The sequence below is a fragment of the Tamandua tetradactyla genome, chromosome 5 (genome assembly GCF_023851605.1).
Source record: "Tamandua tetradactyla isolate mTamTet1 chromosome 5, mTamTet1.pri, whole genome shotgun sequence".
NCBI lineage: Eukaryota > Metazoa > Chordata > Mammalia > Pilosa > Myrmecophagidae > Tamandua > Tamandua tetradactyla.
In genome coordinates this window covers 32,113,423-32,130,864 of record NC_135331.1, presented here as the reverse complement: position 1 = coordinate 32,130,864, position 17,442 = coordinate 32,113,423, and the positions used below count along the sequence as shown (strand labels likewise).

The 17,442-nt window shown below is 43.7% G+C and overlaps 1 protein-coding gene and 1 long non-coding RNA gene across 10 annotated transcripts in view; one reads left to right on the top strand and one right to left on the bottom strand.

Moving 5' to 3' along the window:
• OSBP2 (oxysterol binding protein 2) overlaps positions 1 to 17,442 on the top strand; it is a 252,956-nt gene that overhangs the window by 70,646 nt on the left and 164,868 nt on the right. For all 4 annotated transcript variants that reach the window (XM_077160544.1, XM_077160542.1, XM_077160543.1 and 1 more), the window contains exon 2: positions 4,699 to 4,907. In XM_077160544.1, the coding sequence (XP_077016659.1) occupies positions 4,699 to 4,907 (209 nt within the window). The remainder of the gene's footprint in view (positions 1 to 4,698; positions 4,908 to 17,442) is intronic.
• The window catches only part of LOC143683967 (uncharacterized), a 22,687-nt gene continuing 10,338 nt past the window's right edge, over positions 5,094 to 17,442 (bottom strand). For 3 of the 6 annotated variants that reach the window (XR_013175766.1, XR_013175770.1, XR_013175769.1), the window contains 4 exons: positions 15,702 to 17,047; positions 7,448 to 7,498; positions 6,865 to 7,041; positions 5,094 to 6,615 (listed from right to left, as the gene is read on the bottom strand). This is a non-coding gene — a long non-coding RNA (uncharacterized LOC143683967). Of the gene's footprint in view, positions 6,616 to 6,864; positions 7,042 to 7,447; positions 7,499 to 8,428; positions 8,539 to 15,701; positions 17,048 to 17,442 lie in introns of all 6 variants that reach the window. The other 3 variants (XR_013175767.1, XR_013175768.1, XR_013175771.1) reach the window with 3 other exon arrangements.

Genomic DNA, 17,442 nt, shown 5'->3' with positions numbered 1-17,442 from the left:
ATGGAGGGCTCAGCACTGGACTTGACTGTTCACAGTTTGGGTATTCAGTGGGATAACAAGATGAGCTTTGTTGATGTGGGAGAAAAAGGGAAGGGAAGGCAAGGGAAGGAGACAAAGCAATATGTGATGCTTTGACAGGGCAGCCATCACCTTGCAGCAAACTGCAAACAGAGATGCTCACGTTCTCTGGGACTTGTCCAGAAGGCTTGCATTGATGAACTATACCTTGGAGGAGCCCATAGAAGGGACAAGTGAGGGGGACCTACTTGCCTGGTTCCCATCCATCTGCTATTTCCCACTGGTCATTGTTCAACCCCTAAGGCACTAACCCTTCCACACTATTGGCTTGAAAAATCTAGCCACCCAGGAAGCCAGATCCTGTACTCTGAGATGCAGCATTTTTTCTAAGTCCAGAAATGGAGAGCCAACCCAGCCCAAATGGGGCACTAAGAGATGGAAAGGAGGAGGCAGTTAAAGGACTCTGAGATCATGCACGGATTTGTGTCCCATAAAAATGGATTCAGGTCTTCAGTGAATCCATTCTTCTTTAAGCCACTTTTTCATCTCTGTGGCTTAAAAAGTGCTGCATTAACTGTTACTGATGTCCAAATTCTGATGGCTGATGCTCTCACTGGAGACCAGAGTGTGCTTAGTATTATTTTGTTGAGAATTGGTGTGGCTTACTTTGAGGGACGTTGGATATAGTAACAGTTCTTGCAGTTAAATTATACTACAGGCGTTCCATATTTTATTTCTACCTATTCTCAATATATCAAATATTCGCCAGATATCAAAGCAATGCCTTAAGACATATCTCCTTAAAAAATGGTAGAATCACACAGCCGTGCATACTAGATATGTGCTTTCATGTAACTGAGAAGCCCTAGGACACTCTTGCAATAGTGAGGCCACTGAAGCTGCCCCGGCCTGGGTGAGAATAGGTGGTTCTGGGTTGCCACACACCTCAAAAGGCCTGGAAAGGGGAGAGGAGTTGCCACAATGGCACAGTGTGCTGTGGCTGGAGCTTTAACTTCTCCACCCTCTGGGATGTTGGGTAGCCCCAGAAGGTCAGCCGTCACCGAGAGGATTACTTGAGTCATGACTCCCAGCAGGAGAAACAAAACCTTTTATATACGACATGAACAGATACACCACTCTCAAATAGCAAACTGAATTTTAGGCCCTTTCAGTACCGAGTTTGAAACCATTAATATTTGAAAAACGGAATGAACAGGACAAAAAACATAACTGGCTACTGGTGAAGAATGAATATGAAATATCTAAATGAAAGAGAAAAGAGCAGAGCTGTATTTCCAGATCAGCTGATCCTTTGGATCTTGATAATGTAAGGGGCCTTAATAATCACACAAATTCACATACACCACCATGTAATTTCTTCCAAATAGCCAAAAAGTAAAATTGAAATGTTAACGTAACCTCTTCAAGACCCTTAAGAAAAAGTAACCCTAAATTACAACAGGTCTCAGTTCAGTTTAGATTAGGATGCTGGTACTGGTAAAGCTTATCCTCTGTGTCTTCATTTTATGAAGGTCTCTTGTTACTTTTTTGATACTACCTGTTCTTGTTTAATTTTACCTGCTTTTGTTTCATAAAGTTTTGCTCCTTTTATGTATGTTATTCCTTCATGTTTGAGAATCCTACGTCTATATTAAGATGTTTTTATATTCTATTAGATCCATTTTGTCTAAAGTAATTCAACTTCTGATCATTCGCTTGGTTGGCTTCTTTATTAGCATTGGTTTTCCTCATGGGTTTTTATTTTGGTTTTCATCTCTCTCTCCCTCCCTTACCCTCCGCACTGTTCTACTCTTCTTTGACTAATGAGTTTCTAAGTGTTTCCCCTAACCCCCTGGAGACACTAAACTAGAACCAGACCCCACAGTGGGGGAATTTCTCCAATCCAGGTGCTGATCCTGAGTGCAGGTGAGTTCAGGTTCTGGCCACAAGAGTTTCTATCAGTTGGGACCCTGGGCAGAAAATTATAGCTTTTCTTTTTTTAACTTTTTCGTTTCAAATAACTTAGACTTAAGTTGCAAAAATAGGTCAGAGAGTTCTCATATAGCCTTCACTAGCTGCCCCTAAGGTTGACATCTACAATGATTCAAAACCAAGATATTAACATTATGATAATACTGTTAACTCCAGACTTTATTCCAATTTCACAAGTTTGTACAGTAATATCATTTTGTCTGTTGTAGGATCCAGCTCAGGATCCCACATTGCATTTTATGATTTTCTATTTCCGTCATTCCATCTACATTTATTAAGGCAGGTCTTTTCTCCCTCCCCCATTTATTTATCCCTTCAATTATTTACATCAGTATGGATTCTTGGGTATCTATTTGAGTCTATGGGGTGCAATATAATATGATAACAGCTGGATAACTTCCAGCCCAGCCCTGATTTCAAGTAGAGGCCTGGCTCCAGGCTCCCCTGTGCACTTTTATTCCCCATTTTTCCTACAGGAACAGAGTTCTCGGCCACCTCTGCTTCTTTCCTAACATTAAGTTCAGGAAGCCCACAGCTTTCATTTTAGGACAAAAATAAAATTACTGTATCCTGCAAGGGACTATATTTGACTCCTGCCTAATTTTCCCAACTTCATTTTTCTCTTGTCTACTCTGTTGTCAATACCCTGTTCACACAGGGCCTTTTTCTGTCCTTTGAAAGCCATAAAAACTCCTCATGGTCTTTACAGCTGCTGCTCCTTCCGTTGGAACCCTGTCTGTTCCTCCCCTGTTCTTTTTGTGCTAAGCCATAGTGTCATTTTCACCTTCTGAATATTGGCTTGTTTGGCTTCTTTATTACCATCGAACATATGAAAAACCTCTAGCCTGAAATGCCCTTAAACCTACAACATCAGGTTTCCAGCAGGCTGTGCCCAGTTTTGCCAGTTTGTACATTAGAGTGAGTGGAAGAGGGCAACATCTCAGAACTGGCTCTTTCTTCAAGTATAAGTGACACCTTCTTCTTTAAGGAATGGGACCAGAGCAGAATGGATCAGAAAAGGCAGCAGCCTTTAGAATGAAAGCTGATTACCTTGTTGAGTTTCAAGCCACTGGGCTTTAGAACTGGTAGAAGACTCAAGAAGTTGACAAATGATGAACAGCATCAAAGGGCGGCAAAAAATTGTCAAATGAGATTCAGCCACTGGCATTGTTAAATGCTGACCAGTTGCACTTCCTTTTCATATGTCCTCTGGGGAGAGAATATCAGTAAAGGATCTGAATTTCCTTCAGGTGTCTAAAGGAGTGAATTAAATAGATCCAGTCATGATAGTTGGATCTCTATTTTCAGAAATCAGTCCTAGTTAGAATTGGACATACATTTTGGTCGCCTCTACTTCCCCTTACTTTGGTACCATTAGCTACTTGATCTTATGCCCAGCAAAGGATTGGGTCCTGTTCTAGTTTACTAGCTGCCAGAATGCAATGTACCAGAAATGGAATGGCTTTTAAAAAGGGGAATTTAATGAGTTGTTAGTTTACACTTCTAAGGCCAAGAAAATGTCCCAATTACAAGTCTATAGAAATGTCCAATCAAAGGCACCCAGGGAAAGATTCCTTGGTTCAGGAAGGCCGATGAAGTTCAGGGTTTCTCTCTCAAGTGAGAAGGCACATGGTGAACACAGTCAGGGTTTCTCTCTCGGCTGGAAGAGCACATGGCAGACACGGTATCATCTGCTAGCTTTCTCTCCTGGCTTCCGGTTTCATGAAACTCTCCCAGGAGGCATTTTCCTCCTTCATCACCAAAAGTCCCTGGCTGGTGGACTCTCTGCTTCGTGATGCTGCAGCATTCTCTGCTCTCTCTGAATCTCTCATTCTCCAAAATATTTCCTCTTTTATAGGACTGCAATAAACCAATCAAGACCCACCCAAATGGGTAGAGACATGTCGTCCCTTAATCCAGTTTAACAACCACTCTTGACTAAATCACATCATCCAGGGAGATGATCTGATTACAGTTTCAAACATACAGTATTGAATAGACACCATTCTACCCTTATGAAATGGGATTTTGACCAAAACATGACTTTTCTAGGGGGTATACTTCCTTTCAACCCAGCACAGGTCCCTTGTCATGAGGACACACTCTGAGCTCAGCAAGAGCCTTCACGCTCATTCATCGTGGGGCCAGGGGAAAATGGGGGCTCCTTACTTTGTAGGTCTTGTGACAGGGACCATGTGGCGAAAGAGCAGCATTAGGGGTGATGCTTCTCCAGCTCACTCCTGGTGGGAGGTTGTGATGCTGGGGCCTCCAAGTCCTCCCTTTTGGACCCAGGGCCTCCAAACTCAGGTTTCATGGCAGGATTCCACTGCACTCCAATGCCATGGCTTTCTGAGTCTCAGTGGGAAGAGCCTGGGGCTGGACTCAGGGGCTGTTCTGCCTTGCATGAGCCTGGGGCACCTCTCCTCTTCTCTTCTCCTCCCTGGTGTGTGAGGGCTTCAGACCACACGGCACCAAACCAGGCCTCCTTCCCTCTCCCTCTCCCACGGAGGGTCTTCCACTCAGCCAATCCCCCCAGTCAATCCTAATAGGCATCATTTCCCAACTGTGACTCCAGGGACTCTCTCGGCTCTAAGGTTCTGATATTCCGAGGATTTGCCTTGTGGGTTCTTTGGTCTGGACCTGTTGAGCCTGGGAGCCTTACACCAGCCCTTCTCTTACATCCTGCAGAAATCAGGGGGAGATGGCCCACACCTGCCGTGGAACCATCAATCTGTGCACGGCGCACATTGGCGTGGAGGACTCGTGCAGCATTGTGCTGTCCTGTGGGGCAAGGACCTACCACCTCAAGGCCAGCTCGGAGGTGGAGCGGCAGCAGTGGATCACCACCCTGGAGCTGGCCAAGGCCAAGGCTGTCCGCATGATGAGCGACCACTCAGGTAGTGAGGGCTCGTGCAGCGGGCCCTGGGCGGGCTGCGTCACGGGTCTGAAGGGAGTGGGAATTGAAAGCGGTTGTAGGGGAGGTGGCGGGCAGGACACCCCCCCACCCCGCCCCGGGCTGAGTCCGGACCTATCCGGAAGGTTGAGGTACATGTGCTCGCCCTTACCGCTCAGCTCTGGGCATCCTCAGCCACTTGCCTCCCAGGCTGAGGCGGTCACGGGTGGCTGCCGCTTCTCGTGGCAGAGGTGTCTGTGGAGGGTGGGGCTGTGCGTGGCTTGCGGGACCAAGCCCGATGGCCCGGGGTTCCGCGGACCTTCAGCTGCTGCTGTTGGGCAGGCCGGAAGCAGCGCTTGGGGTAGGATCCCGGTGGGACACCTGTGCCTAGGGCCAGACTTTTTCCCACTCCCACTGTGGAGCTTGGAAACCACTGAGCCAGCTCTGCTGCCTGTGCTGAGGTGGGGGGCTGTCTCAGGAATCTCAAGCAAGACACTTTTTTACTTTGATACACGTAATCTTAATGTGCAGTGTTCTTACATGATTCATAAATCAAAAGCTTCAAAAGAGTATTCAGTGAAGTTTGGCTTTGACTCCTGTTCCCAGCCACCCAGTTCTCCCACATAGAGGCAACCAGTGTCTTTTATCTTGATATGTATAATTTAAATATGCACCTATTTTAAAATAAATATGGTCTTCCACCTTTTTTTAAAATTCCATTTAGCATTCTGTCTTAGAAATATTTCCCTGTCAGTGCATAAATTGCTTCCTCTCTTTTTACAACTGTGCAGTATTTCATCGTACAGATGGACCACAGCTTATTTAACCTACATTTTGCTGACAGACATGTGGTTTGTTTCCTTCTTTCTCTATGGCACATTGTGCCACTGTTAATAACCGTGTGTTTATTTCACCTCACGCATGTGCTATTATAAATGAAGAGTACCTTCCAGAAGGTCGAATTGCTGGCTAAATGTGCGTTTGCAATTCTGAGAGATACCATCGAACTGCTTCGCATGGGGGTCTGTGTGTGGTCAGGATGCCCACGGCAGAGTGTGAGAATCCTGCCTCCCCTCCGCCCGCCTTGCTCATCCAGGGCCATAGCAGGTGTTCCCAATGGGGGAAGAATATGGGTCCACATGCAAGGAAGGGGCACTGGGAAGCTGTGATCCTTCTGAAGTTAGAACCAAAATGGTGCATGTTTCCATGAACCTGCGCATCTCTCTGGGGAGGCAGGGCGAGGAGGAGGGCGAGGCCTGGCTTCCCAGGGTTATCTCACAGGCCATGAGTCTTGTGCAGCCTCGCATGAGAGTTGCTGTGTTTGCCATGCCCTGTACCCAGTCCTCCCTGTTGGGGCTTCTCTCCCCAGCAGTAACTTCTCTGTGTACATCGAGAGGCATCGGATATCATTTTGACCTTCTAGTCTCACCAGTTTGGTGCACGGGCCTCCCCTCCAGTGCTGGTCTCCCTGGGGTCAGTACTTGCATGGCCGTAGTGTGTCGGCAGTGATGCTGAGCGTGGCAGGCACCCCTCAGGATACCACCCAGTTTCCTGGCGAAGGCGGGTGTTGGGCCACCCCAGGCTGTCATCTCAGTTTGAATGCCTCTGGGGACAGCCGATGTGGCCAACGTTGACGCACGATGCGGCTGGGTGTGTGGGGAGGACACTGCCGCTCGTGGAAGAACTAATTTCCTCTTTCCAGCATCTTCTTTCTAAGTTAAAAAAAAATAAACATACTTGGTTTTCTAGAAACTTTCTGAAAATAACATAGCAGGTGGTATGTTTTGGATGAGTCACTCTGGAGCGGTTTTCCTGGGATACACAGCCTGGGGGCCCTCCTTCTGCAGCTAGGGAAAAAGTGTTTGCTACCTCAGCCAGGCGGTGGTAGAAAATCCTAGCCTCGCCTTCCTCCAGGAGCGGCAGGGTCCTTGCAGGAGTCCCAGTATCCCCGCCACCCTCACCTTTCTTCGTCACGTGTGCCTCAGCCATGGTAAGAACAGGCGATGCAGCACCTGGCTTGTATCTTCTGGTAGCGACGCAGGACAGAGGTAAACACTCAGGTACAGTTCAAGGTAGAATGTGCTAAGTTCCGAAGAGAAATGGCAGAATTCCTTTTGGCGTTTTGAAGTTCAGATGACCTAATGCATATGGAAGAGAAGCCTTCAGACAAACTGTGTATTGAGAGATGTTTGGGGGCCACCTGATTATTTCTTGAAAATTATCCCTACCGCCCAGTGTGCTCCTCCTGCGTTCCCAGGCTATCTGTCAGAGACTCGTGGCTTTTAACTTTTTGCCCATGTTGGAGTCAGTGTGGGGTAGCCCTGAGTTAGAGGAGGTCTCTGACCTGGTCTCTTTGGCCAGACTCAATGGCAGCTGCCTGTGTCAAGAGTACAGATGTCACTACAGGCAGGTTATCTAGGGGTCATCCCAGGTCCCATCTGTCCCTTCCTGGGCTGGACTGTAGACTGTATCTTATCCAACAGGAAACTACTTCCTACCTCCAGTGACCTGGCACCCGCTAGTACAGGTTCCATCCCCTCTTACCTATATGCCTACAACAGCTTCCTCACCGTCTTCCTGCCTGTAGTCAGTTCTCTAAACGGCAGCCAGAGGGACATATAAAAAATGGGATTTTGATTGTGTTACTGTACTACTTAAAAGTCTTTTGCATACTATAACTAGCTCTAACAGACATAGAATATTCCACTCAACAACAGCAGAATACACATGCTTCTCAAATGCACATGGGCCATTCTCTAGGACAGAGCACACACACACACACACACACACACACACACACACATCTCAAATTCTAAGAGATTAAAATTATACAAAGTATCTTCTCTGACCACAGTGGAATCAAACTACAAGTCGATAACTGAGGAAAGCTGGAAAATTCACGAAAATGTGGAAATTAAATAATATACTCTTAAACAACTCAGGGATCAAAGAAGCAATCATAAGGGAAATTGAAATACATTGAAATGAATGAAAATAAAATTACAACATATGAAGACTTAGGGGAGGCCCTGAAAACAGTGCTCAGAGGAAAGTTCATAGCTGTAAATATGTACATTAAAAAAGATTAATGGAAGTTGTGTAAAATTGAGTGTTGACTGTTCGACTAAGTGAGAGTAACGTGACACGTGGATTATTGGCTTTGGAACTTTATCCACGAGGCCTGATGGATGGAAGTTGCTAAAGATACAGTGACTGAGAAGTAGAATGGTAAAGTGTGGTATATTCATATGATGGGATATCGTACAGCTACAGAAAGGAACAAAGTCCTGAGGTATGCAACGAGGTGAATGAATCTTAGGGATGTTATATGGTGCAAAATAGCCAGAAACAAGAGAACAAATACTGTGTGGTCTCTTTTAGAAAATACTTAGAAGAGAATTTGGGGCCTAGATTGTAAGCTCTTATAGTAGTCACGTTTAATCTGGAGCAGTAAATATTATTTGTAGATTTTGAGTTGCTATGTTACATATATATAACCTGGTATCTTCCTGGAACTTTGAGTACCTGCGTGAGGTCTGAGAGTTGGAGGTCTGCAGCTCTGGAAGTCAGCAGTGACTTTCAGAAAAGAGATCAGCCTTCAATTAGACATAAAAATGAAGCCGATCGGGGCGGGTCTAAGGTAAATCAGAATACAGGGATAAGGATGGCATTGTGTGTATTTTAGAACTTTATCTACTGTATTTGACCAAAGGAAAAGAGATTTATTTTGTCCAAACCCTTACTTTTTTGTAGCATACAATATAACTCAGCCTGTCTGGATAGCTAATTCAAACAGCCCAAACACCTTGGAGCCCAGGATGGGGATAAGGCTTGTAATTCTGTATAGCTTATTGTAATGCCTGGATACATCCCACGGAGTATGCTGGGCAGATAATTAAAAAGTTTCGTCAATACTCTCAATACATAGTATTCCATTTTCTGACTACACCACAATCCATTCTACCACTGATGGGCATGTGTATGGTTTCCAGTTTGGGAATATTACAAATCGTGTCATATGAGCGTATGTGTCTTTGGATGCACATGTATATGCTTTTCTACTGTGTGTCTACCTTGGAATTGAATTGCTGGGTATGTCCAATTTTAGCAGATACTGGCAAACTGTTTTTTGTTGTTGTATTATTTATTGTTGCTTATTTACTTTTAATTAGAGAAGCAGTAAGATTACATAAAACTTATGTAAAAAATATAACATTCCCATATGCCCTCCTGTTGTTGACACTTTTCATTGGTGTGGTACCTTTGTAATAACTGATGAAAGAATATTGAAATACTGTTAACCATGGTCAAAAAAACAAAAAAGTATTGGCAAAGTCCCTTGAAGTACAGGAGAGAAAATATGGAACTATTAAGCTTTACCAGTGGGGAAATTCCTGATACTATCTCAAATATTAGGGCCAAGTCCTTGATATTGAGGCTTGTTCTTGTGAAGCTTATTTCTGTAGTGTAGAAGATAAGCCTACCTATAGTTATGCCTAAGATTTACTTTCAGAGGACCTTTTTTGTTGGCATAGTTGCGGTCCCTCTCTCTCTAAGCCAAACTCTGCAAATAAAATCATTACCCTCCCCCACTACATGGGACATGACATTCAGGGGTGAAAATCTCCCTGGCAGGTGGGATATGACTCCCAGGGATGAGCGTGGCCCTGGCATCATGAGATTGACAATGCTTTCCTGACCAAAAGGGGAAAAAGAAATGTAGCAAAATAAGGTGCCAGTGGCTAAGAGAGTTCAAATAGAGTAGAGAGGCTATTCTGGAGGCTACTCTTATGCAAACTTCAGCTAGATATTGCTAATTACCACAGTTTGCCATGATCCAACCCAAACCTGTTAACACCAAAGAACACCTAGGACTCTATCTGAGGTCCTACCAAAGTTTCAGGCACTAATATTACTTTTCAGAAACCTGCCACTTCCAGGTTCCTAGCCAGATAAGTCCTGAAACCCAGAGTTACCAGTCTCTCCTAGAATATCAACTAATTCTATTCCCCTATCCCATACTATCAACACCCCTGTCCAACATGAAAAAGTTAGAATGGGCCTAGTTCACATACCTCTAAAGTTGAGAGAAGGATCAAAAAAGAAGGAAGAGTTATAACAGAGATTATAGGATTTAACAAATGAGTATGACTGCTCAGTCATTATATTGATATTTCTTTTAATCTCCAGTATCTTAGAGCAGCTAGAAGTAAAAACGTAAGATTGTGGATGTGTAACCCATACCAAACTCTAAAATCTGTTCTATAATTACTTCTTATAGTGTACTTTGAAATGTACTGCTTTTTTGTATCTATTTCACAATAAAAAAATGTTTAAAAAGATGAATTTCAATAACTTTATATACCTTAAGGAACTAGAAAAAGAAAACCAAACTCAACTCCAAGCTAGCAGAAGGAAGGAGATATTAAAGACTAGAGTTGAATAAACAGAGAAGATTGGAATCATTAAAATCAGAAATGATAGTGGAAACATTTTTTCCATCTTTACAGAAATAAAAAGGATTATTAGAGAACACTAGAAACAATTGCATGCTGATAAATTAGATAATCTAGATAATACAGGCAAATTATCAAAATCGACTCAAGAAGTAGAAAATCTGAACAGGTCTTTAAATTAAAAGATTTAATCAGTAATCAAAAATTTCTCAAAAAAAAAAAAAAGCCCAAGACCAGATGGCATCACCAGTGAATTTACCAAACATTTAAAGAAGAATTAGCACCACTTGTGCCAGTTTGAATCTGTGGTGGACCCCAGAAAAGCCATGTCCTTTAATCCTCATTCAGTATTTGCTGGGTGGGAACATTTTGATTGTTCCCATGGAGATGTGACCCACTCAATTGTGGGTGATAATTTTTGATTAGATGATTTCCATGGAGGTGTGTCTCCACCCACTGAAGGTAGAGTTGCTTACTAGAATCCTTTAAAATAGGAAACATTTTAGAAAGAGTCCTTTTTCTGCAGAGCCACGAGAAAGCCAGCAAACACCACCATGTTTGCCATGTGCCCTTCCAGCTGAGAGAGAAACCCTGAACTTCATCAGCCTTCTTGAACCAAGGTATCTTTCCCTGGATGCCTTAGATTGGACATTTCTATACACTTGTTTTAATTGGGACATTTTCTCGGCCTTAGAAGTATAAAGTAGCAACTTAACTAAATTCCCGTTTTAAAGCCATTCCATTTCTGGTATTTTGCATTCTGGCAGCTAGCAAACTAGGACACCAGTCCTTCTCAAATTCTTTCAAAGTATAGAAGAGGAAGGAGCACTTCCTAAGTCGTTCTGTGAGACCAGCATTACCCTGATAGTAAAGCCAAACAAAGACATTACAAGAAAAAACACTGCAGACCATTATCCTTATGAATATAGATGCAAAAATCTTCAACAAAATATTAGAAAACTGAGTCCAGAAGTACATGCCACCAATTGGGATTTATCCCAGGAATGCGAGGATGTTTTAATATATGAAAATGAATCACATTAATAGAATGAAGAAAAAAAAAACCGATCAATTGATACAGAAAAAGCATTTGACAATATGATTTCATGGAAAAAATTACTCAGTAAACTAGGAATAGAAGGGCATTTTCTCAACATGTAAAGGGCACTAATGAAAAACCCACAGCTAGCATCATACTCAACAGTTAAAGACTGAAACTGCCCCCCCACCCCCAGATCAGGAACAAGACAAGGATGCCTGCTTTCACCACTTCTATTCAACATTGTACTAAAAATTCTAGCTATAGCAGATAGGCAAGAAAAAGAAATAAAAGACATCCAAATTAGAAAGGAAGAACTCAAACTCTGTTCGTGGGTGACATGATCCTACATATAGAAAACCCTAAAGTATCTACAAAGTACTATTAGAGCTAATAAGTGAATTCAGTAAGTTGCAGGGTATAAGATCAGCATGCAAAAATCAATTATGTTTCTGTAAATTATTAATGAACAATCTGAAAGAAAACTTTTTAAAAAACATCCCACTATAATAGCATCCAAAAGAATAAAATACTTAGAAATAAATTTAACCAAGGAGATTCAATGCTCGTACACTGAAAACTACAAAATGCTGCTTAAAGTAATTGAAAAAGACCAAAATAAATGGAAAGAACGTCATGTTTGTGGATTGGAAGACAATATGGTTAAGACAGCAATACTACCCAAAGTTATCTATAGATTCTATGTGATCCCTATCAAAATTCCAACAGCCTTTCTTGTAGAAATGGAAAGGCTGACCCTAAAATCCATATGGTATTAATTGCAAAAGATCCTGAATAGCCAAAAGAATTTGAAAGCGAAACACCAAGTTGAAGGACTTACAAATTCAGATTTCAAACCTACTACAAAGTTATGTTAATCAAAACAGAGTGTTACTGGCAAGGCATAGACGTACAGAGCAACAGACTAGAATTGAGAGTCTAGAAATAAACCCATAAATCAATGGTTGATCCATTTTTGACAAGAGTGCCAAGGCCATCCAATGGGGGAAAGAACAGTCTCTTTAACAAATGGTGCTTGGACAACTAGATTACCACACGCAAAAGAATGAAATTGGATCCTTATCTCACACCATATACAAAAAATAGCCCAAAGTAGATCAATGGCCTAATTATAAGAGCTAAAATCATGAGACTCTTAGAAGAAAACATAGGATAAATCTTCATGAACTTGAATTTGGCGGTGGCTTTTTAGATATGACACCAAAAGCTTTAGCAACAAAGTAAAAACTAGATAAGTTGGATTTCATCAAAACTAAAAACTTTTGTGCATCAAAAGGATATATAGAATGGGAGAAAATTTTGACAGATCATGTATGTAATACGGCATGATAAAAAGACAAGTATTCCAAATAAAAGATAGAGAAAGGATTTGAATTCACATTTTTCTGAGGAAGATACACAAATAAGCAGTAAGCCCATGCAAATGTGATCATTAGCATCATTATCCATCAGGGAAATACAAATCAAAACCACAATGAGATAGCAATAAACCTACTAGGATTGCAGTAATAACCTATATTTTATTTTATTTATTTTTTAAAAATTTATTTATTTATTAAAAATTAACAAACCAAATGAAACATCAGCATATATAATCAGTGATTCACAATATCGTCACTTAGTTACATATTCATCATTTCTTAGAACATTTGCATTAATTCAGAAAAAGAAATAAAAAGGCAATAGAAAAAGAAATAAAACGAACACAGAAAAGAAAAAAAAGGTTATACCTACCATACCCCTTACTCCTCACTTTCATTGATCACTAGCATTTCAAACTAAATTTATTTTAGCATTTGTTCCCCCTATTATTTATTTTTATTCCATATGTTCTACTCGTTTGTGTTAGTTAGATTCAGTTGTCAACTTGGCCAGGTGAGCATACCTAGTCTTGTTGCTGCGGACATAGGCCAATGGTAGGTGAACCTCATCTGTTGCTAATTATATCTGCAGTCGGCTAGGAGGCATGCCTGCTGCAATGAGTGATGTTTGACTTAATTGGATGGTGCTTAAATGAAAGATTGCAACGTAGCACAGCTAAGCAGCTCAGCATTCCTCATCTCAGCACTTGCAGCTCAGCCCAGGCCTTTGGAGATGCAGAAAGAAGTCACCCCGAGGAAAGTTGTTGGAACCCAGGGGCCTGGAGAGAATACCAGCAGAGACCATCCTGTGCCTTCCACATAAGAAAGAACCTCAGTGGAAAGTTAGCTGCCTTTCCTCTGAAGAACTAACAAAATAAATCCCCTTTTATTAAAAGCCAATCCATCTCTGGTGTGTTGCATTCCGGCAGCTAGCAAACTAGAACACGTTTGTTGACAGGGTAGATAAAAGGAGCATCAGACACAAGGTTTTCACAATCACACAGTCACATTGTGAAAGCTATATCATTATTCAATCATCCTCAAGAAACATGGCTGCTGGAACACAGCTCTACATTTTTAGGCAGTTCCCTCCAGCCTCTCCATTGCATCTTGACTAACAAGGTGATATCTATTTAATGCCTAAGAATAACCTCCAGGATAACCTCTCGACTCTGTTTGGAATCTCTCAGCCATTGACACTTTGTCTCATTTCACTCTTCCCCCTTTTGGTCGAGAAGGTTTTCTCAATCCCTAGATGCTAAGTTTCAGCTCATTCTGGGGTTTTTCTCAATCCCTTGATGCTGAGTCTCAGCTCACTGTAGGATCTCTGTCCCACGTTGCCAGGATGGTCCACACCCCTGGGAGTCATGTCCCATGTAAACGGGGGAGGGTGGTGAGATTGCTTGTTGTGTTGGCTGGAGAGAGAGGCCACATCTGAGCAACAAAAGAGGCTCTCTTGGGGGTGACTCTTAGGCCTAAGTTTTAAGTAGACTTGACCTATCCTTTGTGGGGTTAAGTTTCATATGAACAAACCCCAAGACTGGGGGCTCAGCCTAAAGCTTTGGTTGTCCACACTGCTTTTGAGAATATCAAGGATTCAACTTGGGGAAGTTGAATTTCTCCCCGAATAACCTATATTTTAAAATGCAGTAAGTAACAAGTGTTAGTGAGGATAAGGAGGAATTGGAACCTTTGGCCATTGCTGGTAGGAATTTGAAATGCTACAACTACAGTTTGGTGCATTTGGCAGTTTCTCAATAAGTTAAACATAGAGTTACGATATGACCCAGCAATTCTACTCCTGGATATATAGTCAAAAGAATTGCAATTAGATGTTCAAACAAAAATTTGTACAGAAATGTTCATAGCAGCATTATTCACAGTAACCAGAAGATGGAAACAACCCAAATGTCCTCAATAAATGGATAAACCAAATGTGGCATATCTATACAATGGCATATTATTTGGTCATGAAAAGAAATGAGGTGCAAATACATGGATGAATCTAGAAATATTGCCAAGTGAAAGAAGCCAGACAGAGAAGGCCACATATTGTGTGAGTCCATATATATTAAATATGCAGACTAGGCAAACCCATAGAGACGGAAAGCAGTGGTTGCCAGGATGTGGGTGGGGAGGGGGTTATGGGTGGTGAGTGCATATTGGGGGTTTCCTTTTGAGGTGAGAAAAATGGTTTGGAAGTAGATAGTGGTGTTGATTGCACAGTATTGTAATGTTGCTGCTACTCTTCAACGCAGGACTAGATGGTGCCAAGAATGAAAGAGAAAAGAGACTGGGATCAGGGGACCTCACTTCTCAGAGAAGTGCAGGCAGGTTTATTTAGAGCTGTACTTCTTTTCATTCCCTAGATATGCATGTGAAAAACCTTGTTCTATTTTCTAATATTACTTTATGTTGCTTATTACTTTGGGCAAGGTCAGCTAGTTCTTGCTAGTCTGAGCAATCTTGCTCAGAATTTAGCAACACCTGCTGTATTAAAAACCTTGTCTTCTTTCAAGTTCAGCCAGACCATTTCTCCTTGGACCTTGGCACATGCTCCCTGGTCTTTACTTTTGCCTTTTAACCCTTTGCAGGCTGTTTTTCCATCATTGTAAAAATATTAGATTTCACTGAATTGTACTTTAAAACTGTCAAGGTGTTCAATTTTATGTTATGTGTATTTTCCTACATGCAAGAAAAAATTATCCGGTGACTGCTCATCACTCCTGGCTGTAAGTCATCTGTCGCTTGTCCCCTGCTGGCCACCTCATCTCCACTCCACCTCGCCACCCTTCCCGGCACTGCTTCAGGGCCTTCAAACCTACTGGTCCCTCTGCCCCAGCCCTTGACCTGCTTCCCTCCCCGTCCTTGTGGTCCCAACGTAAGGTCATTTCTAAAAGTTTTAAGTTGCAACCTCTCACCTCAAGTGTTCTCCGTCGTAGCAGCCTCGTTATTTTCTTTGCTGCAGTCTCTTGTCTCCTGGATAAAAACCTGAGTTCCTCGAGGGCAGAAACCCTGTACATCTCATTTCCAAGTCGTTCCCAGGGACTGCAGTGCTCCGCGAAGGTCTGTTGTGAGACCAGGGGGTATAGCAGCCACGGCACCCTCAGCGGGGCTGGAACGGGGAGGCCTGGGCTGTGGTGCTGTCTCTGCACCCGTCGCCGCTGGAACAGGGAAAGGAGCTCATTTGGTCTGCAGACCGAACACAGCTCGTTTGCATTGGATGTTCGAAGGGTGAGGTTTTGCAAATGAGGATGGAGTCTTGCTTTCTGTGGTGCCAGCACACACCAGCAAAACCAGCCACGAACGTGAGAGCGAATTTTGCTTAGTGTGAAAACAGAAGAGAGTGGACCTCGAGGGAGGGGCGAGGGGGATACCTGGGGTTGCAGCAGAGTACTGCGTGAGGGTCCGGAGGGAACTCCCAGGGCTCAGGCGCTGTCCTTCTGGGCTAACTTCACATTTTTATAGCCATTCATTTTCCACATATGGTGGTCGGTTCTGCGGAGCTGGGAGCACAGCGCTGGGACAAAGATCAGACGTCCTGCCCCACCCAGCGGTGGTCGGACCCAGGCATGTCACCGCCCGTGTCCAGCCTCAGCCCCCTAGGCTGTAAAGTGAACGGGCTGGCCGAGCTTCTCCCATGCTCCGTTCAGCTCCCTGGCCTCTTCTGTCAAAGCAGTTCATGTTTCTGGGCTCTTGTTTCCTCTTCTGAAAGGCTTTAGTGTCCCTCCTCGGTTGCAGCGTGCATGTCAGGACATACAGGGAAAGCGTGCATCGCTGAGCACGCGACCCATTTCATCCATCCCAGAGCTGCTGTCACCGCAGGGTGTGCACCCGTGAGACACACCCTTAAATCATCCTGTCCAGAGCTGGTGGCCTCGGGGCCACGTACTCACCCAGAGAGATCAGGCGCCAGTGTGTTTCAAAGGCAAAGAGGAAACAAAATGTTTTCACTGTCTAAAGGCAATCTACCCCCAGCGTCACACGTTTCCCTGAAGCGTGCATAGTGGCCTCAGAAAGCTGGGGTTCTGGGGAGACAGCTTCCCATCCACCTCCCCCCAGGCCCGGGCCAGGCCATGGAAGGATGGTCCAGGCATCCTGGGGGACGTGCCTGAGCACACACAAAAAAATGGACCTTAGCCAGAAGTTAGGCAGAGTTTTCCAAGTGTGCACAAACAGGCGCTCAGACTTCCCAGATGTTATTTTCATGGACAGCTTCCTCTGAGTAGGATTCCCTCTTTATTATCAACACCAGGAGGCTTCTTTTCTGTGAAAGAAAGCAAGGCAATAATACGAGATTACTCGAAGGTGAAGTGTCCCTCACACACTGAAGGGTGTGTTCGCATTATTCATGGGACCCTGGCTGGTGTCCTTTTGTGCTCAGGGGCTGAGCCAGGTGCAGGAAATTAAGAGTTGGACACACTCAGGAGTGGGCCAGCCTTTGAGGGGCACAGGGCTGGGGGTGGGAGGAGGCCACCACATGGGCACCCAGTGGGTGCCACCGATCATGCGGAAGGAGAAGAAGAAGCCGAGGATGCAGGAGAGGTGCCTGGGCGCCACCTTGGCAGAGGGAGCTGGCATTGCGCTTAAGCAGCACCCCAGGCCAGTCTTCCCTGCAGCCGGGGAAGGTCAGGTGGTGCAGTCACTGTCTAGAGGCCAGCG